Here is a 25,632-nt window from a genome sequence, read left to right as displayed (position 1 = left end):
GTGGAAAAATGAACCGCAAATTTTTCTTTCAAAATTTTGCTGCCAAATAGTCGGAAAATTCGGGCAGCAAATTGCGGTAATTTCAATTTTCAAATTATCGTCAATTTCAAGCTAAAGTGGCTATTGGGATTATGGTGTATATGAAATTAAATTTATGAAACAATTAGGATCTAAAGTGCCTGATGTGATTGCCAGCCCTCTTATTTATTTTATAAATAAAATTTTTTAATAATAGGGTAAGTGGGATGAATTTCCCGGTCTCTTTTCCCCTTAAAAACATGATACTGAAAGTAACAGACATCGGACAATTTTGTAATTTTTATAAACAAGTTACTTGTAAGGGTGCATTCCGAAATGCGCTATGCTGCAGCTACTCGCAGCGCATTTCGGAATGCACCCTTATTAATTATTCTTATTACTTGCGCGGTAAATTTAAATATTCGAAATATAAACTATTAGAAATTGGAAAAAACTGAAAATCGTACGTCAAAGAAAATGGCGGCAGAATATGATAAAAAAATATTTACAAAATTAAAAAAAAAAAACGCGAGTGTTTGAACAAGCTTTGGTGGAGAAATAATATGGAGAAGGGTGTCCTAATACACTTGGAGATTTAATTTAAATTGCTCCAAGTGTATTGCAGCTAAAAAAAAACGTCACTAAACTGCTATTTCCCACCAGACGATGCCAGATGATTTTGATCAGGAACTTGGAAGTTATCAGTATCAGCAATTCGCAACACTTTACACTAGCACTGAACACGCAACACTTAACGACACCACAGACACTTTGCACAATTTAAATTTTACAAACACTGCACATTTTAATTAAACAATGATTATGAGCAATAAATTTTATGGATAATTTCGCGAATTAACTGCAATACTGTATTTCAATTTAAACGTAAAGAAGGATCTGGACTACTACTGCCTTTGTCGATGATATTGACTGCCGCTATTAGACCGCCAATTGATACAAAACAATCGGTTTATGATTCTCTCGCCCCCCACTTTAGCAAAAATTTGAATGTGAATACAACTACGCGCAGTAGCGCCATCTTGGCGCGAAATTTAAAAACTTAAATTGAATAATTTTATTAAAATTTATTTATGTCAATAATTATATTAATTTTTTTTATTACTTGTGCAGTAAATTCGGATATTCAAAACATAACTTATTAGAAATGGAAGAAAAATCGTAAATCAAAATAAAATGGCGGCAAAATATAATAGAAATGTTTAAATTATTCAGGGTATTTTATAATTGGTGAACAAATTACGGGCATATTATACTTTTTTTTAGGATAATAATAAATAAATAACTTCATATAAAATTATAAATATAGTACTTATTTTTCAATTCGTGATCATTCTCATTGCATGTAGAAAAAATTATAGTAGTTTTTAAACATAATAAAATGAAAAATTAACCGATTTCCTCTAAACGCTTTTGAATATTTACTTCCTAAGTGATAAATATTGCGTCAATTTTTTTTCCACTGTGATCATTAGTCATCATTATTATTGTATACTGTACTCACGTCAATCGCATTATTATTCTCCGAACACAGACTGATTATTGTTTGTTTGTTTTTGAGCTAAGCTCAAGTTAAATTATTACCAAACAAGTATTTGAGAAAATTTTGTGAAATAATTAATATTAGTGACTGAATACGAATATATTTATAGTTTGAAACAGTTTATATCTATCATCGCACGCGTATACATCTAAGTAACAAGTAATAAATGTAATGTTTCTTCAATTGTGATCTCGGTATTATTTGTAACGTGCTTTTTATAGCAACCAATTTTTAAAGTTTGATTATTCTTAACTGTTTAATTTTTTAATTTTTAACTGTATTGAAATATTTTAAGTGAAAAAAATTATGAAAAATAAAACACGTAAAAAAACAGTAAACCAAGAAGAAGAAGAACAAGAAGAACGAGAAAAATTGGTTAATTTATTGACACGTCTTAATAAAGATAGTAAAAATGAGGTATTCAATAAAATTGCTATTGAATCGTTAGGTGTAACAGTCAAGGTATAGATTCTTAGTTTTCAAAATTTTTATAAATTTCAAAAATAAAAATTATTATTTATTAATTATGATTTTTGAAATTTTTTATTTAGCTATATAGGGGAGGGTGGGGCAGAGCGGTCCCCCTAAGCCAATTATTACTTTTTGTGGCTTTCAACCATAAGATCACTTTACTTTTGTCCTGTTTCGAACAAATTTATGAACATTTTGCCGAAATTCTGAAAAAAAAATTTTTTTTTTGTGGCGCAGAGCGGCCTCCCTCCAAAAAATGACAAAAAATTTTTTTTTTTTCGTTTTTTTTTTTTTAATCGTTTTCATCATTAAGAATGTATTTCTTTCTCTTGACAGCTATTTTTGATTCTATATTACTCGAAAAAAATTTTTTAAGGTGTAATAAATCGTTCACTCTCGATTACCTTAATTTCTAATTGTTATTTAATAAAAAAAAAAAAACAATTCGATAGTTTTACTTTATTTAAAAAATTTATCAAATAAAAAAAAAGTTTTATTTTTATAAATTTTTAGTGACCAAATTTGCCGCTTACATGGAGAAACGGCCGAAAAATATGAAAAAATAATTTTTTCGGAAGTTTCGGCTGGTCCATTTTGCTCCAGGTGTTATGCGTAGGGCTAGAAATGTGGAATTATAATAATTTTTTTTTAATTTGACGATAAAAATATGAAAAAATCACTTTTTCAAATTTTTGGGCTTGTTCATTTTGCCCCAAATGTCATGCGTAGGGGTAAAAATGCGCGAACATATCGGATTTATAGTAATTAGTCGAAAAAAAAAAATTTTTTTTTTTATCAAAATTTCAGGGGGGCCGCTCTGCCCCACCCTCCCCTATATATAAAATTAAAATTACATTATTGATTAAATTTTTAGCAAATATGGTTCTTGAAACAATTGTATACTGACGTTAAATATCAAGGAAGAATTCAAGACAAATGTGTACTAGTAAATCAATCGTTTATTAGATCCGAATTAACTGACGAATTTAAATGTAAACCTCATTATCTTTTTGCACGTATTTGGCGATGGCCTGGTTTAAAGAAAAGTGAATTGAGATCGCATGAATCCTGTGGGTATCACTTGTCTAGATGCAAAACAGTATTTTGTATTAATCCTTATCATTATGATCGTCGTCTGCTATCTAGTAGCGAAGGTATGTTTTTTATTTTGAATAAATACTTTAAATTTTTGCTTAATTTGACTAATTGTTTGATAAATTATGAAATATTAGATGAGGTAATAGAAGATAGGAAACTAGAAGAACGACAACGGGAAAATAAATCACGACAAAAAAAAGACCCAGGTCGAGAAAAAAAACCGAAACGAGGAAAAGTAGTGAAAAATGAAAAAGACTTACAACGAGAACCACAAGAAAAAGTACCAGAACTAGAAAAAGACCCACGGAAAGAAAATGACCTGCGACAAGGAAATGTACCACGAAGAGGAAAATACCCACGACTAGAAAATGACCGACGGGAAGAAAATGTACCACCAAAAAAAAAAATACTAGAACTAGAAAAAGGCCCACGGAAAGAAAAAGTACCACCACAAGAAAAAGTACCAGAGCTAGGAAAAGGCCCACGGAAAGAAAATGACCTGCGACAAGGAAATGTGCCACAGAGAGGAAAAGACCCACGACTCGAAAACATACCACGTGGAAAAAAAGACCCACGCCGACAAAACGTGACACAACACGAAAAAGGCCCACGACAAAAAATGGAAACGGAAATAAAACAAGAAAAGTTACATAAGCCGAAAGATAAATCACAATCTACAGATATCTATAATTCCAACGGGGGTTCAGCGAATAATTCAAAGTCAGGAAAATCATCGCGCCAATCTCGCTCCACTGATATACCAACATATTTATACAATCCACTAAATTCAAAAGGTAAGCTTCCAACAGTAGAAATAAGTAAATCTCATAATCCACTTATAATTAGTAATAAATAATTTATTAATTACTTGTAATATTTCAAATTGTAGAAAAATCTAAAAAATCTTTAAAAACCGCTGATTCCAATAAGACAACAACTGATACAACCGATACTTTGCAGCATCCAGGTAATCTATAAATTATAAAATTAGCTTTAATACATTAGAATTTATCGATACCGAAAATGGTAGACGTCCGAAGTTTTTTTGTCTTAAGATTTTAAAAAGTCCTTTGAATATTTGAAAGAAAATTTTTTAAAATTTATATTGAATTCGTTTTTTTAAAAATAAATATATTTTGCAATGCACGTGGCAAGGGATGAATAACAAGACGATTTCGGACGAGTGGACGACCGTCCGAAGTCTGAAATCGTGTTTTACTGCTGTGTTGAGCCAGTCATAACAGGATAATTTGCCAATTTAAGTTACTAGCCGAGAGAACAATGAAATTTTATGAACTTAATAATTTTTTTAATTTAAACTCATATTATTTTTTTATTTTTTCAAGCATAATTGTCAGTTTAGATTAGGGCTTTGGTCATCCGGCTAAACAGGTATTGAAATTCAAAATTCAGTGTAGGTGCTATAAAAACTAAATTTTCGGTCGTCTGCTGAGTTCACTGTTATTAAAATTTGAATCATATGTGGATTATAATGAAGGACATTCTTAGATAATGCCCTCCCCCCGCCCTACTTTTTAAAAGTATTCAGAAACTTTCAACCGTCATAACCGTTTTGCGATTGCGCAGGTAATCGAAACTTTATTCACGTTTTTCCCTTAAACGAATGAATATTTTTCAAATTTGAAAACGTAAATTGTTAGATTTTAGCAACGTAACACTGGTAACACGTGTTTGAGCAAGATTATGGAGTAAGTATCTTAAGCAAGACCCCTAGCTGCTAGTGTCTCTTTCTACGTATGTCTCTTTCGCAAGATCGTGTATCAAGAAACCTATGTCAAGATTTGTGTATGTCTTGCTCATAGTATCGTACGCAAGAATATTAAAGATATCTTGAACTTGGTGCAATGAAAAAGTATCTGATACATTTTTTGCACCGGTATCTTACAGTAGGCACTTAGGCATGGCTTGCTCAAGGCCTGCTCAAGGTTCAAAGTCAATTTAGAGCTTGACAAGGTCAAGCAGAACTTGATCAAGTCATGTGCAACTGATTGCAACTATAGTCGTTCTCCAGAATTGAGTTTTGATCTTGTAAGAATTTCTTGTGTAAGGCTTGCAATTTAAATCTGGTCACGAGTATCTGCAGCAAGACACGTACGTAGAAAAATACACTAGCATCTATCGATCTTGAGAACAGACTTGCTCAAGAATTTAAATAGATTGTCATATGGGAGAAAAATGCATCGAGCTTCGTTCTTAATTTCGTGTTCAGAGGTTTTGTTTGAGAGTAAAGCTTGGACAAAAATTACTATAGACCCTCCTGAACTTTTTCTCAATTAATGGATGAAATTTGAATACGGTTTTGAAAATTGAATCATTGAATATTTTTAAGAAGGGGAAGGCACTGTCTCAGAATGCTCATGATTACTGAACAATAAATTATTGAATCTATATTTTAGGTAGTATTATTGACGATGAAGATTATATATATCAATTGATGGGCAATCGAGATGCATTTAATCATTGGTGCTCCATTAGTTACTATGAATTCGATACGCAAATAGGTAAAGTATTTGAATTAAAAACATTTTCTCACTTTGCTAGTATTAATGGATGCAAAGGTTTAGATGATGGCCATATGTTTTGTTTGGGTAATTTAACTAAAAATCCTCAAATTCAAAAGAAAATAGGTACGTTGAATTTGATATGACTAGCAATAATCTTTATCTTAATCTCGATTGTGTTTTTTTCTATTAATCCATTGGATTTTTATTTTTTGCGACTATTCAGGTTCTGGCATCTTTCTGTATTTGTGCCTTAATGGTGATATTTTGTTGAGACGAACGTGTGATAGTCCTATTTTTGTACAATCAAAATATCGTGATATTGAAGAAAAACAAGAAAATGCTAATCTTGTTCACGATATTGATTTATGGACATATATCAAAGTATTCTCTTTGAGAGAATATTATGAGAGAATAAAGAAAGAGATCGCCGCTAAAACTAAAGAAGGAAAAACGATTAGTAGTAGCGATTTTAAAGAATTTTATTGTATACGCCTGAGTTTTGCTGACGAATGGGGACCAAAGACTACACGAAAAACTATTGAAGAAACGTCTTGCTGGATAGATGTAAGAATTTTATTTATAAGTTTTCTAAATTATGTTTAAAAAATTCGATAAAGAAACAATGAATGCCCGAAATAATCCTATATCTAAATAGAATTTCCATATAAAAAAAAATCGGATTTTTTAATATGAAAACTGACTTGTAGATCATAAATTTAATTATTGTTTGTTTGTTTTTTTTAATTTTCATTAGATAATGATACGCCCAGCATTGATAGTACTCAATCAGCTACTTGACACATAAGACAATAATAATTTACAAGAAAATGGTTACTTACAAAAAAAAAAAAAATATTTATTCATAAAATATTCACTGGAGAAGAAATTTTTTTACAAACGAGTTCAATGACACGCCAGGGTGTGAGTACCTGAAAGTGATTAAGAGAAGAATTCAATCATAAAGGGGTGAGTGATAAGATATAAACAAAAATTGTGATAACTTGTTTATCTGGTAAATGTTCCTGTAATTAGACGTGACTCGGTTTCCGAACTTTTAACGATATTTTATATTAAAAAAAAAAGTTTTATATTAAAAACTAAATTGTCGTTATAACATATTGTTACAATTTTGAATTTTCTATTATCAAAATTTGTCTTTAAAAAATTAATAAACTATTTTACATTTTAGTTGAATTGTTTATTTATTTTTATTTTTTTTGTCGTAATAATTCGCATTAAAAACTAGCATTTAATTAAGTTTGAGGCTTGGTACATAACTAGACTTTTACACGAAAAAAAAAACAGTGGAAAAGTTAAATCTATATCCACGATTTATTACAGTTTCAAATATCAGCAAAGTCCCTCTAATTCTTCTTATAATCAAGGTAATAGCAAACAGATTTTCAACCTTATAATTTCGTGAAAAAAATTAACATCTCACATTGTAATTGTTTCTACAAATTCATTTAACTCGGCTTACTCGGCTTACTCAATAGTTGAATTTAATATTTCATATAGTAGCGTTTTGAATAAACTCAAGCAACAGGGTTTAAAAATTAAAGTTTGAGACGTGATAATTCATAAAATATTTCTCACTCTCGAGAATTAATAGCTCACACTGTAAATTTTATTAACTAATAAAAGAATACATTTATTCTCATAGAACGAAAAGTACATTACCAATAAATGGCAATTTATACAGTTTCTTTTATCAATTATAAATTTTTCGATTAAGAACAGTTGAAAAATAATAAGTAATAATAATAATTTATTTTATTTGTATCACAAAATTGCATTTTACAAAACTTTACAATATAAATCTCATCCATCTTTACATTTCTACTTTTATACTTTACAAGTTTTACAACTTACACTATATATATCATTCATCTTTACCTTTCCTCTATTTATACTTTACATTTTTTTTTTTTTTAAATAATAAGTAAAGTAAAAGACCTAGTACCCGATCACTCTATGTATTTGTGTAGATATATTTAGTAAAATTTGGTAAATATAGATATACAAATACATGAGTGAGAGGGTATACCAGTTCCCCGATCAGGTACTGGGTCTCTTATTACCTTAACTGACATTTTCAAGTTTCATTCAACTAAAAATACATAAGAAACTGTAAAATTTGCTATCTACAATTGTAATTACTCTATTATAAGAAGTAGTCTTAATTGTTACAGTGCAAACTATGATACTTGAAGTTTTTTTCAACCAACCTTGGTGGGAAAATAATATGCAGAAGGGTGTCCTACTACACTTGGAGATTTAAAGTAAATTGCTCCAAGTGCATTGCAGCTGAAAAAACGTCACTTAACTGCTATTCTCCACCAGACGTGAATTTCCCATCAGAAAATGAATCACGGCGAGAAAAAGACCGAGGTCGAGAGAAGAACCACGACCAGAAAGAGTACCAGAATAAAAAACAGTATCACAACAAGTGATAGAACCACACTGATGAAAATATTTCTTAGCATTTAAAAAAGATTTCTTAGTATTTAAGAAAAAATCATTTCTTAAACATCATTTTTTTGTACTTAACAAATATTTCTTACTATTTAAGAAATCATTTCTTAAAAAGTAAAAAACATTTGTTAAATACAAAAAAATGATGTTTAAAAAAAATGATTTCTTCTTAAATATTAAGAAATCCTTCTACCAGTGCACGACGCGAAAATGATCTACAACGAGAAAAAAAAAGACGACGAGAAAATAACCCACGACGAGAGTTAGTACTAGAACTAGAAAATAACCCACAATTAGAAAAAGATCCACGACGAGAAAATGACCGACAAAAAGAAAATTTACCACCACAAGAAAAAGTACTAGAACTAGAAAAAGGCCCACGGAAAGAAAATGACTTGCGAAAAGAAAATGTGCCACAGAGAGGGAAAGACCCACGGCAAGAAAACATACCACGTGGAAAAAAAGACCCACGCCGACAAAACGTGACACAACACGAAAAAGGCCCACGACAAAAAATGGAAACGGGAATAAAACAAGAAAAGTTACATAAGCCGAAAGATAAATCACAATCTACAGATATCTATAATTCCAACGGGGGTTCAGCGAATAATTCAAAGTCAGGAAAATCATCGCGCCAATCTCGCTCCACTGATACGCCAACATATTTACACAATTCAAAAAATTCAAGAGGTAAGCTTCCAACAGTAGAAATAAGTAAATCTCATAATCCACTTATAGTTATTAATTAATAATTTATTAATTATTTGTAATATTTCAAATTGTAGAAAAATCTAAAAAATCTTTAAAAACCGTTGATTGCCATAAGACAACAAATGGTACAACCGAAACTTTGCAGCATCCAGGTAATCTATAAATTATAAAATTTACTTTAATACATTAAAATTTATCGATACCGAAAATAGTAAACGTCCGAAATTTTTTTGTCTTGATTAACAAATTATATTCTATCAAACAAAATTATTTAAAAATTTTCTGTGAAGATTTTAAAAAGTCCAGTGAATATTTAAAAAAAAATTTTTTTAAATTGGTATTGAATTCGTTTATTTAAAAATAAATAGTATATTGCAATTCACATGGCAAGGGATGAATAACAAGACGATTTCGGACGAGTGGATGACCACTCGAAGTCTGAAACTGTGTTTTACTCCGAGCCACGCACTTTATTTTTCATATTATCTGCATTGATACTAGGACATTTTATTGTCTGGAGCCAGTGAAAACAGGATAATATACCAATTTAAGTAACTAACCAAGAGAACAATGAAACTTTATTAACTTAATAATTTTTTAAATTTAAACTCATATTATTTTTTTATTTTTTCAAGCATAATTGTCAGTTTAGATTAGGGCTTTGGTCATCCGGCTAAACAGGTATTGAAATTCAAAATTCAGTGTAGGTGCTATAAAAACTCAATTTTCGGTCGTCTGCTGATTTCACTGTTTTTAAAATTTGAATGATACGTGGATTATAATTAAGGGCATTCTTAGATAGTTCCATCCCTCCCCTCCTACTTTTTAATAGTGTTCAGAAACTTTCAACCGTCATAACCGTATTGCGATTGTGCAGGAAATCGAAAATATATCCACGTTTTTCCCTTAAACGAATGAATATTTTTCAAATTTGAAAACGTAAATTGTTAGATTTTAGCAACGTAACACTGGTAACACGTGTTCGAGCAAGATTATGGAGTTAGTATCTTGACCGAGACCGCTAGCTGCTAGTGTCTCTTTCTACGCATGGGTTTTTCGCAAGATCGTGTATCAAGAAACCTATGTCAAGATTTGTGTATGTCTTGCTCATAGTATCGTACGCGAGAATATTAAAGATATCTTGAACTTGGTGCAATGAAAAAGTATCTGATACATTTTTTTGCACCGGTATCTTACAGTAGCTACTTAGGCATAACTTGCTCAAGATCTGCTCAAGGTTCAAGTTCAATTTAGAGCTTTGAGCAGAACTTGATCAAGCCATGTGCAACTATTTTCAACTATAGTCTTCCTCCAGAATTGAATTATAATCTGGCACGAATTTCTTGTGTAAAGCTTCCAATAGACTTGCAATTTGAATCTGGTCACAAGTATCTGCAGCAAGACACACACGTAGAAAAAGATACTAGCACTTATCGATTTTGAGAGCAGACTTGCTCAAGAATTTAAAAAGATTGTTATATGGGAGAAAATGCATCGAGCTTCGTTCTTAATTTCGTGTTCAGAGGTTTTGTTTGAGAGAAAAACTTGGACAAAAATTACTATAGACCCTCCTGAATTTTTTTTTAATTAATTGATGGAAGTCGAATACGGTTTTGACAGTGGAGTCATTGAATTTTTTTAAGAAGAGGAGGGCACTATCTGAGAATGCTGATAATTATTAAATAATAAATTATTAAATCTATATTTTAGGTGATATTATTGAAGTTGAAGATCATGTAACTCAATTGATGGGCAATCGAGAAGCATTTAATCATTGGTGCTCTATTAGTTACTATGAATTCGATACTCAAATAGGTGAAGTATTTGAATTAAAAACTTTTTCTCACTTTGCTAGTGTTAATGGTTGCAAAGGTTTAGATGATGGCCATATGTTTTGTTTGGGTAATTTAACTAAAAATCGTCAAATACCAAAGAAAATAGGTACGTTAAATTTAATATTATTTGTAATAATTTTTATCTTAATCTCGATCTTTTTTTTTTTTTATTAATCCATTGGATTTTTATTTTTTGCGACTATTCAGGTTCTGGCATCTTTCTGTATTTGTGCCTTAATAGTGATATTTTGTTGAGACGAACATGTCATAGTCATATTTTTGTACAATCAAAATATCTTGATAGCCAAGAACTACAAAAAAATGTTAGTTTTGTTCACGAAATTGATTTATGGACATATATTAAAGTATTCTCTTTGAGAGAATATTATGAGAGAATGAAGAAAGAGATTGCCGCTAAAACTAAAGAAGGAAAAACGATTAGTAGTAGCGATTTTAAAGAATTTTATTGTATACGCCTGAGTTTTGCTGACGAATGGGGACCAAAGACTACACGAAAAACTATTGAAGAAACGTCTTGCTGGATAGATGTAAGAATTTTATTTATAAATTTTCAAAATTATGTTTAAAATATTCGATAAAAAAATAATTATTGCCCGAAATAATCTTATATCTAAATAGAATTTCTATATAAAAAGGAAATCGGATTTTTAATACGAAAATTGACTTACAGATCATAAATTTAATTATTGTTCGTTTTTTTTTTTAATTTTCATTAGATAATGATACGCCCAGCATTGGTATTACTCAATCAGCTACTTGACACATAAGACAATAATAATTTAAAAGAAAATTGTTACTTACAAAAAAAAAAAATTTTTATCCTTAAAATATTTACTAGAGAAGAAATATTTTTGCAAACGAGATCAATGACACGCCAGGGTGTAAGTAACTGAAAGTGATTGAGTCAGAAGAACAATTTAATCATCAAGGAGTGACTGATAAGATATAAACAAGAATTGTGTTAACTTATGTATCAAGTAAATGTTCTTGTAATTAGACGTGATTCGGTTTCTGAAATTGACGTTATAATATACAGCGACAATTTTACATTTTCTATCATCAAAATTTGTCTTTAAAAAATTAATAAACTATTTTACATTTTAATTGAATTGTTTTTTTATTTTTTATTTTTTTGTAGTAATAATTTGCATTAAAAGCTAGCATTTAATTAAATTGAAGGATTGGTACATAACTAAGCTTTTACACGGAAAAAAAAAAACAGTGGAAAAGTTAAATCAATATCCACGATTTATTACAGTTTCAAATGTCAGCAAAGTCCTTAGTAGCAATTATTAATTTCAAATAAGACTTTTTTGTCCTTAATAGCAAATAGATTTTCAACGTTCAAATTCCGTGAAAAAAATTAACATCTCTCATTGTAATTTTTTCTATAAATTCATTTAGCTCGGCTTACATTCTCAATAGTTGAATTTACTTTTCCATATAGTAGTGTTTTGAATAAACTCGAGCAACAAGGTTTAAAAATTACAGTTTGAGATGTGATAATTCACAAAATATTTATCACTCTCGAGAATTAGTAGCTCATACTGTAAATTTTATTAACTAACAAAAGAACACATTTATTCTCATAGAACAAAAAAAGCATTACCAATAAATGGCAATTTTTACAGTTTCTTTTATCAATTATAAATTTTTCAATTAAGAACAGTTGAAAAATATTAAGTAAAGTGAAAGGCCAAGTACCCGATCACTCCATGTATTTGTATAGATATATTTAGTGAAATTTAGTAAATATAGATTTATAAATACATGAGTGAGTGGGTATACTAGTTCCCCGATCAGGTACTGGGTATTTCGAAAAATTGCACAAATAGTTTTTTAAATTTTCTACTTGTGCATATTTTTGGTTTTTTTTTTCTTCAAATTTCATTGTTCAAAAAAAATAATCCAAAAATTTTTAATCTTCTGCTAACTTCAGGATCATATCTGATCAGGGAACTAGTACCTGATCAGGTGCTGGGTCTCTTACCTTAGAGGCAAACTTTAAAATTAAAAAATTAAATATATTTATTAAATCAAACATTATTGTAAATTGCATTAAGTCAATAATTTAAATAAATAAAATATGATTGATTCAACCGAAAAAAAATTTTTTTTAATTAATTAATTACGATAAATATTATTTTAATATTATCTAATGAATAATAAATAATTATAAGCAATGATTATAAATTTGGTGTTACAGCTATCATATTATGTATATTTATTGGTTCAATTTAAAATTTACAATAAAAAACAAATTTATAATCATTGCTTATAATTATTTATAATTCATTATAATATCAGTTCCCCTATAATTAGGATTCGCAGTTTGATATTCTATAAATTAATTAAAAAATAGTATTTTAATCATCGGGCGCTATAAATACAGATAAATAATTAATTATAATAAAACTTTCGATTAGATTCAATTTGTTGATGATGATCGTATACTACGACAGTTGTTATTCTTTTTTCACTTGTCCATGAATTTCTATGAATAAAAGTATTTTATTTTTAAAATAAATAATAATAATTATTGCAATTGAGTTTGAAAGTTATTGCACACCTCAAGCGCGAAAGCGCTAGGGGTGCTTTACTGACGGTTCTTCCTCGTTGTTTTTTTACTTAATCTTCATTGGATATATTTTAAAATTTAAGATTATGATATTTTGTATCTTCATCAGAACTATATAAATGTCAGCTAAAATAAAAAAAAATTTTTTATGATTTAAATTATAAATTTATACGATAACTTACTGGTGATTGAACTGTAAGACATAGGAATTGGATCAACATTTGATGGCAGGACAATAACATTTATTTGTTTTCCACTAACAGATGATAAAATACTTATTGTATGATCATAATTATTACTGACGACAATGCCAATTGGATGAATTAGATTTTGGGTAGACAATAAAATATTTGGTTTTGCACTGTGATAAAATAAATATTTTTTATTAATAATTATTTAAAATGATTATTTCAAGACCTTACGTAAGTGGAGAGTAAAATAAATAAAGCTGGTGTGTGTAAAAAAAAGTTAATTTTGTTCCTAGAGTTACTAGTGAAAATGATTCATTAGTTCCCATTGAAGTTATTGCTCCAAGGTTTGAAAAGGATTCAGATTTATCTTTAAAATTACAGCTCCATACTTGAAGAATATTGTCCGTGGACGTTGTAATGAAACCGCAAATTGAAGGATGAGAGACTAGTTGTCTTCACTGCACCTTTATGGCCGGCTAAGTAATTAAATACTTTGTCTAAATTTATCGTCCATGCGGAAACTAAAATTAATAATTAAGTTTATATGATCCTGAAGTTATCGGACAATTAAAAACCTTCGTATTTTTTTTTTAACAAATCAATTGCAAAAAAATAAAAAATAAAAATATGCACATGTAGAAAATTTAAAAAACTACAGGTGCAATATTTTCAAATATTTTTTTTATTATAATTTATCGTTTTAAAAAAAATCGAAAAATGATTAGACGTCGGCTAACTTCAGTTTCGTAAGTTTATTACGATAATAATGTTATTGATTAAAAAATAAATAAAGATATATACCATCTACTCACAACATCTCTACTCAAGAGAAAACAACTTTACTCAGCCTCAACTCTACTCACAGTTTTTTTTACTCAGGTTTAACTCTACTCAGTGGTATCTTTACTCAGCTTCAACTAGACTCAGCGACAACTTTACTCAGCCTCAACTCTACTCGCAAAGAATTACTATTTTGTCGATAGGCTAAAATATGTAAGTAGAGTTAAAGCTTAAAGATATAACTGAGTAGAGTTAAACCTGAGTAAAAAAAAACTGTGAGTAGAGTTGAGGCTGAGTAAAGTTGTGAGTGAGTAGAGTTGTAGCTACTTCCCTTGAGTAGAGATATTGAGATTAGAATTGTAACACTGCCAAATTTTTATATTCGAAAAATAACTTTTTCGAGTATTTTATGATTGGTGAACAAATCACGGGCATGCTCTATCACGATTGGATCTAGAAATCAGTAAAAAAAATAGAAAAATTTATCATATTAATTTATCATAGTTTTTTTAGGATAATAATAAATCCATAACTTCATATAAAGTTATAAATATAGAATTTATTTTTCAATTCGTGATCATTGTCATTGCATGTAGAAAAAATTATAATAATTTTTATTCGTATTAAAATGAAAAATTATCGGATTTTCCCCTAAACGCTTTGAATATTTACTTTCTAAGTAGTAAATATTGCATCAATTTTTTTTTTGACTGTGATCATTAGTCATCATTATTATTGTATACCGTACTCACGTCAATCGCATTGTTATTCTCCAATCACAGACTGATTATTGACGATACTGAAGTTAGCCGACGTCTAATAATATTTGCATTCTTTTAAAAACGATAAATTATAAAAAAAACATATTTGAAAAAATTGCACCTGTAGTCTTTTTAATTTTCTACATGTGCATATTTTAATTTTTATTTATTTTTTAAATTAAATTGTTGAAAAGAAAATTAAAAAATTGTTAGTTGTCTGCTAACTTCAAGATCATGATTATTGTTTGTTTTTTTTTTGAGCTAAGCTCAAGTTAAATTATTACCAAACAAGTATTTGAGAAAATTTTGTAAAATAATTAATATTAGTGACTGAATACAAATATATTTATAGTTTGAAACAGTTTATATCTATCATCGCACGCGTATACATCTGGGTAGCAAGTAATAAATTAGGGCTTTATATTTTAACCAGCTAAGCCGGTTAAAAAAGTTAACCAGGCTAAAAATTAGCTAACCACTCAGCTAAGCCGGTTAATTCAAATTAGCTAAGCTAATCAGCTAAAAGTAAAATCAGTTAAAAAGTGAACACGATATTAAACTTAAATAATCATGACGTGATAGTTTAATTGCGGATTTTAAATTAGATAGAATTTAACGCTATGAATTTTTACTTCGATTTATTATATAATATTTAACACAAAAAATTAAAACTAATATTAAACTAAGTTTTCTATTAATATATTTACAATTTTTAATTAATTTCCTCTAAAAGGTCACGATTTTGATATAAAAATATCAATAAATTAGCATTTTCCGGTAATAGACAACTCCTTTTAGCAGAAATAACATTTCCTGCGGCCGAAAATACTCTCGGAAGGTGTACTTGACGACGGGATGCCCAAATATCTTCTAGCATAACTAGCTAAAATTGGATACTTGTGACGCTTTGAGTTCCACCATAGCAAAGGATTTTCTCCTTTTGAGATGGTGAGCTCCTTTTCATATTTATCCATTTCTTTTTCGACGACAGTTTTATCTTCAAAACTGACCATTCGTTCAAGTTCCCCCGGTAAACCACGTTCAGGATCAAAAAGGTACTCCAAATCTTGCTCTCTTTGATCCTTGGCTGAAGTTGGAAGTTCATGATGACTTTAAATGGATAAATATGAAAAAGAGCTCACCATCTCAAAAGGAGAAAATCCTTTGCTATGGTGGAACTCAAAGCATCACAAGTATCCAATTTTAGCTAGTTATGCTAGAAGACATTTGGGCATCCCGTCGTCAAGTACACCTTCCGAGAGAGTATTTTCGACTGCAGGAAATGTTATTTCTGCTAAAAGGAGTTGTTTATTACCGGAAAATGCCAATTTATTGATATTTTTATATCAAAATCGTGACCTTTTAGATGAAATTAATTAAAAATTGTAAATATATCAATACACTGAGAAAAAATTTCTCTTTGGACAATTAAATTGGTTTTGTTGAATTCTATTAAACTAAAATTTAGTTGGGACAACTAAATTTTATTGCGTCAATATAATCTAATTTATCGTTTTTAACAAATGATTTAATAGACTCTATTTGGTTGACATTAATATTTCTCTCTCTAAGATAATAAAATCATATGGTAGAGTTAATAAAATATTTATTTAATGGACAACTAAACTATTTTTTAGTGCCAAAAAATCCAAATATTAGAGCAAAATATTATTAGATTAACTCTAATAAATATTAATTAGACACAAAAAAATATATTCGTTTAGAATAAATATATATATTTGTTCGAGGTTAATAAATATATATTTGAACCTAATGATTATTGATTTAAAAGTTATGGTGTTAGGCAGCAACAGCTGGAGTAGTTCAGTGCTCGCCACTAGATCGCGCCCACCATTTGTGGTGTCCCTGGTAAGATACTTATTTCAGAGTTTTTATATTCCGAGCTTGAAGCATTTTTGGGACGAAATATCCGCTGAAAATTTTTGATATTAATAATAATATAGGAATATACTGTATTCCGCTATGACATTGATGATTAATATTGATATTTTTCCTGAACAATTTTTGTCATAGTACGAAAAAAAGTACTTGTGAAGGAGTTAAATAATTTTTCTAAATATGCATTTTTTGAACTGTTGAATAAATATTTTGTCATTTCAAAATAATATCTAATTATTATTCACAACTCATTCTCTATAATAATCACTCATACATTTCATTATGACAACTTTATAAACACTACAGGAAATCAATTTGATTTTATGCTTGCTACTAAACGCGTAATTATCTTTACTAAATATTTTATAGTTTCTAATAACTCGTTTTGTTGGTGGATTATAGAATATTTAGTTAAAACAACCAAATATATGATTGGCAATGGGTAATCAAATCATTTTGTTGTCATAACTAAAATTTAGTTGTCAGGAGAAAATTTTTTTCTCAGTGTAGGAATCCATACCTTTACTGCTGCACCTAATGATTTAATAGCAATTTTATTGAATACCTCATTTTTACTATCTACATTAAGACGTGTCAATAAATTTACAAATTTTTCTCGTTCTTCTTGTTTTTTGTTTTCCGTTTTTTTGCATGATTTATTTTCCATAATTTTTTTTCACTTAAAATATTTTACTACAGTTAAAAATTTAAAAATTGAACAGGTTAGAATCAAACTTTAAAAATTGGTTGCCGTAAAAACCACGTTACAAATAATACCGAGATCACAATTGAAGAAACATTACATTTATTATAGGGCTTTATATTTTAACCAGCTAAGCCGGTTAAAAAAGTTAACCAGGCTAAAAATTAGCTAACCACTCAGCTAAGCCGGTTAATTCAAATTAGCTAAGCTAATCAGCTAAAAGTAAAATCAGTTAAAAAGTGAACACGATATTAAACTTAAATAATCATGACGTGATAGTTTAATTGCGGATTTTAAATTAGATAGAATTTAACGCTATAAATTTTTACTTCGATTTATTATATAATATTTAACACAAAAAATTAAAACTAATATTAAATTGAGTTTTCTACACTGAGAAAAAAATTTTCTCCTGACAACTAAATTTTAGTTATGACAAGAAAATGATTTGATTACCCATTGCCAATCATATATTTAGTTGTTTTAACTAAATTTTTTATAATCCACCAACAAAACGAGTGATTAGAAACTATAAAATATTTAGTAAAGATAATTACGCGTTTAGTAACAAGCATAAAATTAAATTGATTACCTGTAGTGTTTATAAAGTAGTCATAATGAAATGTATGAGTGATCATTATAGAGAATGAGTTATTGATAATAATTATTTTGAAAAGACAGAATATTTATTCAACAGTTCAATAAATGCATATTTAGAAAAATAATTTATTTCCTTCACAAGTACTTTTTTTCGTACTGTGACAGAAATTGTTCAGGAAAAATATTAATATTAAACACTAATGTCATAGTGTAATACAGTATACCCATATATTGCTATCAAAAATTTTCAGCGGATAACTCGTACCATAAATGCTTCAAGCTCGGAATATAAAAACTCCGAAATAAGTATCTTACCAGGGACACCACAAATGGTCGGCGCGATCTAATGGCGAGCACCGAACTACCCCAGCTGCTGCTGCCTAACACCATAACTTTTAAATCAATAATCATTAGGTTCAAATATATATTTATTAACATCGAACAAATAAATATATTAATTCTAAATGAATATATTTTTTTTGTGTCTAATTAATATTTATTAGAGTTAATATAATGATATTTTGCTCCTATATTTGGATTTGTTGGCACTAAAAAATAGTTTAGTTGTCCATTAAATAAATATTTTCATAACTCTACCATATGATTTTATTATCTTAGAGAGAGAAATATTAATGTCAACCAAATAGAGTCTATTAAATCATTTGTTAAAAATGATAAAATATAGATTATATTGACGTAATAAAATTTAGTTGTCCCAAATAATTTTTAGTTTAATAGAATTCAACAAAACCAATTTAATTGTTCAAAGAGAAATTTTTTCTCAGTGCAAGAATTTAAAAAGATTGTTGTATGAGAGAGAAATGCATCGAGCTTCGTTCTTAATTTCGTGTTCGGAGGTTTTGTTTAAGAGAAAAACTTTGACAAAAATAACTATAGACCCCCCTTAACTTTTTTTTAATAAATTGATGAAATTTGAATACAGTTATATGACAATTGTTATTGAATATTTTTAAGAAGAGGAGGGCACGGTCTGAGAATTCTGATAATTATTTAACAATAAATTATTAAATCTATATTTTAGGTAGTATTATTGACGGTGAAGATCATGTGACTCAATTGATGGGCAATCGAGAAGCATTTAATCATTGGTGCTCTATTAGTTACCATGAATTCAACACTCAAATAGGAAAAGTATTTAAATTGAAGACTGAGAGTACCTATGTTAATGTTCATGGTTTTAAAGGTTCCGATAATGGATGTACGTTTTGTTTGGGTAATTTAGCTGACAATCTTCAAATAGAAGTTAAAGTTGGTACGTTAAATTTAATATTATTTGTAATAATCTTTATCTTAATCTTGGTTGTATTTTTTTTTAATGATCGAGTGGATTTTTTTTTTTTTTTTGCGATGATTTAGATTGTGGCGATTTTCTATATTTCAAGACAAATGGTGATATATTGTTAAGAAAATTTTCTAATTGTCCCATTTTTGTCAAATCGAAATATCTAAAGTCAAGTAAACAAAAAAACAATGCTAGTTACGTTCATAAAATTGATACATATGAAGAGGTCAAGATCTTTGCTTTGAGAGATTCTTATGAAGAAATAAAGCAACAGATCGAGGCTAGAAATAACGAAGTAAAAACGACCAGTAGTATTGATTTAAAAGAATTTTATAGCATACGCCTAAGTTTTGCTGACAAATGGGGACCAAAGACTACACGAAAAACTATTGAAGAAACGTCTTGCTGGATAGATGTAAGAATATTATTTATAAATTTTCAAAATTATGTTTAAAATATTCGATAAAAAAATAATTATTGCCCGAAATAATCTTATATCTAAATTGAATTTCTGTATAAAAAAGAAATCGGATTTTTAATACGAAAATTGACTTACAAATCATAAATTTAATTATTGTTTTTTTTTTTTTTAAATTTTCATTAGATAATGATACGCCCAGCATTGGTATTACTCAATCAGCTACTTCCCGATGAAAAAAGATTTTGTCTAATCATATATGATTATATATGTTCATATATATGATCATATATGATTATATATAATCATATATGAAGTTATATATAATCATGCATGATTATATATGGGGTCATATATAATTATATATAATTATATATGACCCCATATATAATTAGATCTGATCATACCTGGCTGTTATAAGCCCATATATAAGTCTATATATGATCAGATCTGATTATATATAAGTCTATATATAATTAGATCTGATCAGATCTGATTATATATGAGTCTATGTATAATTAGATATGATCATACCTGGCTGTTATGGCCCCATATATAATCATACATAAGTCTATATATGATCAGATCTATTTATATATAAGTCTATATATAGTTAGATCTGATCATACCTGGCTGTTATGACCCCATATATAATCATGTACAAGTCTATATATGATCAGGTCTGATCATATATGAGTCTATATATAATTAGATATAATCATACCTGGCTGTTATAACTCCATATATAACCATATATGAGTCTATATATGATCATATCTGATCATCTATAAGTCTATATATAATTAGATATAATCATACCTAGCTGTTATAACCCCATATATGATCATATATAAGTCTGTACATGATTAGATCTGATCAGACATGATTGATACAAACCCATATATAATTAGATATAGGCCTATATATAATTAGATCTCATCAGACGTGACTGATATAAACCTATATGTAGTTATATATGTCTATGTATGATTAAATCTGATCAGATTTCATTGATATGAAACCTATAAATATTTAAATATATATATATATATATATATATATATATAACCTGATTAAAAGAAACGATTCGAAACGATTTGCAATGTTAAATGCTTATAAGAAGGGCGATTTAAAAGTATTCAAAGTATTCAAAAGCATTAAAAAGTATTTAAAATTTTTTTTTTCTAATCGTTTCAATCGTTTCTTTTAAAAGGGGTATATATATATATATATATATATATATATATATATATATATATATTAAATAATATGACAATTTTTTAATATCAATGTTATTAAATTTTTATTCTGTCAACTATCAATCAAACTTAAATCCCCAATACTTAAAAAATGTTTAAAGGTTTCGGCAGCAATTTAAAAGTATAAAGTATCAATTTGATTATTTGAGTTAAGTAATGCCATAAACGTTACTTAATTGTAAGTGTATAACAGACTAGAGGATCAGACTACAAACCATCGATAACCAAAGTTAAGCAGCATCGGCGTTGGACATTAATTGGATGGGTGACCTCGTAGTAGAATAATTGTCGATGATTAATAATTTTTTTTTTTTTTTTTTATTTAATTTTAAGCGACATTGATATTGATGAAGACAATAAATCCTAATTAAACTACTTAATTAATAATTTACAGATATTCTAAATGAGATTCTAAAAATGACTATATTCGTTCATGCATGATTATATATAATCATATATGATCATGTATAAACAGATCAAGTTATGTATGATCAGACCTGGCCAATTTTTGGATCTGATCATATATAGACAATTATGCATGATCATATATGATTAGACAAAATCTTTTTTCATCGGGTTGACACATAAGACAATAATAATTTAAAAGAAAATTGTTACTTACAAAAAAAAAAATATTTATCCTTAAAATATTTACTGGAGAAGAAATATTTTTGCAAACGAGATCAATGACACGCCAGGGTGTAAGTAACTGAAAGTGATTGAGTCAGAAGAAAAATTTAATCATCAAGGAGTGACTGATAAGATATAAACAAGAATTGTGTTAACTTATGTATCAAGTAAATGTTCTTGTAATTAGACGTGACTCAGTTTTTGTCACTATATTGGATTTAGTATTTTACTTCATTTATTTGTTAATTTTTGTTTTTTATTCCTTTTATTGAAATCCTCCATCATAATATAGTCGAGTCTGTAAAAGAATGGGCTTTTCTCCCACTACTTAGCTATGACGAAGCTCATGACTTTGTACCATCACGCATGCGCAGAAATGACTTAATTCTAGAAAAATGGTGGGAGAAAAGCTTATTCTTTTCCAAACTCAACTATACAAGTCGCCATTATTTAAAACAGTTTACTGCTTGTCCATGTGGAGTTGATAAACGCGCGCTTTCTTATTGCGCCCATCATTTTGTGTATTTTTCTAAGTAATAAATATAATTAAAAATTAATAACTAAATAAATAAGTTGTCTACTTTTTTGAAAACCGGAAAAAATATAATTGTTAATAAATTATTCATCGTAACAACTATTTTACATGTTGATGTCTATTTAATTTATTGAATTTTTTGAGGTTATATAAACCAAAAAGCAAACAATTTTTCAAATATTATTATTATAATAAAATAAAAATGTCATCAACAAATGAAATCAATCATGAGTCCAAGTGCGATGAAGAGGGAAAAAACAAATTCAGAATATATTGCCAATCTTGTCCATCAATTATTTTAAATCCAAGAGTCGGCACTTTTGTTTCTCGTGAGGTAAATATAATTTTTTTTTTATTTATTTAATTTTAAGTGAAGTATTAAACGATTCTGAAAGTAACCAACATCTGAAAATTAGAAAAAATATTCGCAAGAAAAATTTTGAAAATTTTTCACATGCACTTTTTAAAATTATTTTATTTATCTGCCAGTATTTACTTTACTTATTTTAAATAAATGAAATTTTAATGACTGCTACTTTCAGCATCATAGTATTAATTTATTTAAATAATATGAATTTGTCTGATGTCTGATACATTTACACTAATTAAATAATAATGATCCTGAAGTTAGAAGACAATTAACAGTTTTTGGATTTTTTATCAAAAAATCAATCATAAGAAATAAAAAAAAAAAAAATTCACATGTGGAAACTCAAAAAAGCTATGAGATTAAATTACATATAATTAAATTTACAAAATTTAAAATTAAATCGGTTTGATGAGTTTTTATTGATTTTTGAACTGTAATCTGTATCTTATACTTGTTCAAGTACTAGTCTGAGTGTCCAACTACTGCGACTTGTTTAAATAGATAGTTTAAGTACTACTGTTTTTTTAGTAAATTTTAAAAACATTGCAACAATATGAAAGTTTTATGAATAATTAACTTCTTTCTTTTTAAATAGATGGAAAAATATCCTTATATTTATAAGCAAAACTTATTTTGTATGAGTGTAAATGTAGCAGACATGAGACAATTGATAAATTTTAAATAAGTAAATAAATAAATTAAAATAATAAACTTTAAAAAAACGCATGTACTGAATTGTGAATTTTCTAAACATGCGTTTTTTTATTTTTATTCTATAATCATTTAAATTTATTATTTTAATGTTTTTAAAAATGTCAGATGTTTGCTAACTTTACTATCATTATTTTGTCGATTTAATTAATTTTTATTTGCCAAGATCATGGTTAAATGGATTTCAATTTGAAAACTGTTCAAGTACTGAGTACTTTACTTAAGGGGCAATTCTTTTTAATATTTTTTTTTTTTATTTTATAGTCTATCGTTTTGGAATAAATCCAAAAATTATTAGACGTCATCTAACTTTCATATCATGAATAATAATAATAATAATAATAATATTTTTTTTAGTTTTCATTGCCGCTTATGCACAAGAACAGATATGTCAATGATAAAAATACTGATGATCAACCTGAAAATGCAACAACAAAGTCATCATCTATTGAAGTTGAAAATTTGAATGATTATTGGCAAGTCGATGATATGTTTCAATTTGAAAATATAAGTGTCACACAGAAAGTTGATCAAATAAAATACTTAGCGTGTGCTGATTGTGAATTAGGTCCAGTTGGATATCATGATATTGCTACAAAAATTTCTTATATTGCTTTATCACGAGTAATGTATGAAGATTATTAATGGAACTCAATGATTTTTTTACACTGGATATTTTTTTAACTTCTCACTAAAAACATTGTCAATACTTTTTAATCAATTATTCTAATAAATGAAAACAAAAAGCAAATATTTGAATACATATTCAGAACAAGGTAAATAAATATACGATCAAGTAAAACAATTTTTTAAAACTAATGTTTTATTGATATTTTAACCATAGATTAAAATTTAAGATTTCAATTTTGTCAATCTCTTATTACTAAAAGTTTAAAAAAATTTCTCAAATGAATTCGGTTCTTTTATAATTTACAGAAGAGATTGATTCTGTTAATTAACAATTGAGTACTTATAGATGCATGATGGAAAAAATATCTTAACTATATTTATAAATACTTTTATACTGTAAAACTTTAATAAATAAAATATTTACATTCATTAGATATGTAATTGGATTTATAATTAAATAGAGTAGAGTTATTTCGTCCGCAAATTCAATTTCTTATACAATGGTGAGTTTAAATACTCAAAAAATCACGATTTATTATTTTTTCTTTTTATAGTTTTAGTTAAGTAAAAAAATAGAATTGAAAAAAATTCAAAGTAACATTTAATTATTTTATTATTAATTCTTATACGCACTGATAAGACCGAACTATCGCAAGTTATAGTTCTATAGAGAGAGAGATAAATCTCAGATTTAATTTTTTAATTAATCTGAGACAAATTTTTTATGATCCTGAAGTCAGTAGACAATTAAAAATCAACCAAACATATGCACAAGTAGAAAATTTAGAAAAAAACTATTGGTATAATTTTTTTAAATATTTTTTTTTTTTCAATAATTTATCGTTTTGAAAAAATTCCACAAATTGTTAAACGTCGGCAGACTTCAGATCATAATTTTTTCATCAGAATCTATTCTATCGTTTAAACTAGGAACAACTTAAAGTTGTTATCAATTAGGAGTTAAACGGAATTTCAGCCTAAAAAATTCGAATTATAAAATTGACATCAAGATTTTACTGAAATTTATTTCCCAAATTTTGTTTAACTCCCAATTGATATCAGCTGTAAGTAATTTTTTTTTCAAATCTATATCAGCGAAATTGTCCTGTTTTCAATTAACGCTTTAATTTTTTTTAATTAATTGATAAAATTTCGATACGCTTATGACATCTGTCATTGAAAATTTTTAAAAAGTCGCAGGCACTGTCTGTCTAATTACGGGCTTAATAAAGTAAAATGAATCGAGTTATCAACTGAATTGATAATGAACCATGTCGCAGTTTCATAATTTGAATATCGAAAAATTTTTTGAAAATTAGAAAAAATAATCGCCCCCGGGTGGGCTCGAACCACCAACCTTTCGGTTAACAGCCGAACGCGCTAGCCCATTGCGCCACGGAGGCTGTGGTAAAGAAACTCAATTTAGTGAGTTTGATTCTTCAGTACGCTCGCTAGTTTATACTCCATTATTTCAATAATTTAATTACGAATACCACCAGCCAAATATCTAAACTTTAAAATTTTAAATTCAAATACAATTTTTTCTGTC

General features: G+C 27.9%; 4 protein-coding genes and 1 non-coding gene across 6 annotated transcripts; 3 read left to right on the top strand and 2 right to left on the bottom strand.

Annotated features, from left to right (window-relative positions):
* The first annotated feature begins 278 nt into the window (after positions 1-278).
* Positions 279-8,333, top strand: LOC130664184 (mothers against decapentaplegic homolog 4-like). The gene is made up of 10 exons (XM_057464000.1): positions 279-312; positions 1,914-2,041; positions 2,925-3,204; positions 3,283-3,942; positions 4,038-4,115; positions 5,566-5,670; positions 5,734-5,796; positions 5,897-6,237; positions 6,428-6,639; positions 7,866-8,333. The coding sequence occupies exons 1-9, from the start codon at positions 279-281 to the stop codon at positions 6,476-6,478; spliced, it is 1,740 nt and encodes a 579-aa protein (XP_057319983.1). The 3' UTR covers positions 6,479-6,639; positions 7,866-8,333.
* LOC130664183 (mothers against decapentaplegic homolog 4-like) lies at positions 6,690-12,905 on the top strand. Its single transcript, XM_057463999.1, has 6 exons — positions 6,690-6,697; positions 8,330-8,838; positions 8,934-9,011; positions 10,570-10,800; positions 10,902-11,242; positions 11,432-12,905. The coding sequence occupies exons 1-6, from the start codon at positions 6,690-6,692 to the stop codon at positions 11,480-11,482; spliced, it is 1,218 nt and encodes a 405-aa protein (XP_057319982.1). The 3' UTR covers positions 11,483-12,905.
* A 19-nt stretch (positions 12,906-12,924) lies between these two features.
* Positions 12,925-14,280, bottom strand: LOC130678736 (uncharacterized). 2 transcript variants are annotated; one of them, XR_008991865.1, is made up of 3 exons: positions 13,874-14,280; positions 13,476-13,654; positions 12,925-13,419 (listed from the first exon to the last, which is right to left on the bottom strand). XR_008991865.1 is itself a non-coding variant. In XM_057486168.1 (3 exons), exons 1-3 carry the CDS (start codon positions 13,808-13,810, stop codon positions 13,340-13,342), a joined length of 354 nt encoding a protein of 117 aa, XP_057342151.1. In that variant the 5' UTR covers positions 13,811-14,280; the 3' UTR covers positions 12,925-13,339. The 2 variants fall into 2 exon arrangements, 1 of the variants encoding a protein (XP_057342151.1); XM_057486168.1 differs by having other exon boundaries at positions 13,716-14,280.
* Positions 14,281-22,278: 7,998 nt separating this feature from the next.
* LOC130663753 (guanine nucleotide exchange factor MSS4 homolog) lies at positions 22,279-24,258 on the top strand. The gene is made up of 2 exons (XM_057463186.1): positions 22,279-22,706; positions 23,811-24,258. Exons 1-2 carry the CDS (start codon positions 22,575-22,577, stop codon positions 24,096-24,098), a joined length of 420 nt encoding a protein of 139 aa, XP_057319169.1. The 5' UTR covers positions 22,279-22,574; the 3' UTR covers positions 24,099-24,258.
* Positions 24,259-25,412: 1,154 nt separating this feature from the next.
* Trnan-guu (transfer RNA asparagine (anticodon GUU)) lies at positions 25,413-25,486 on the bottom strand. The gene has a single exon. It is a non-coding gene; the product is annotated as a tRNA-Asn (tRNA).
* Between the last annotated feature and the right edge of the window lie 146 nt (positions 25,487-25,632).

This window comes from Microplitis mediator, chromosome 2 (assembly GCF_029852145.1).
Source record: "Microplitis mediator isolate UGA2020A chromosome 2, iyMicMedi2.1, whole genome shotgun sequence".
In the NCBI taxonomy this organism is placed as follows: Eukaryota; Metazoa; Arthropoda; class Insecta; order Hymenoptera; family Braconidae; genus Microplitis; species Microplitis mediator.
The sequence above is the reverse complement of the archived record's forward strand: the minus strand, read 5'-3'. Positions and strand labels throughout refer to the sequence as shown.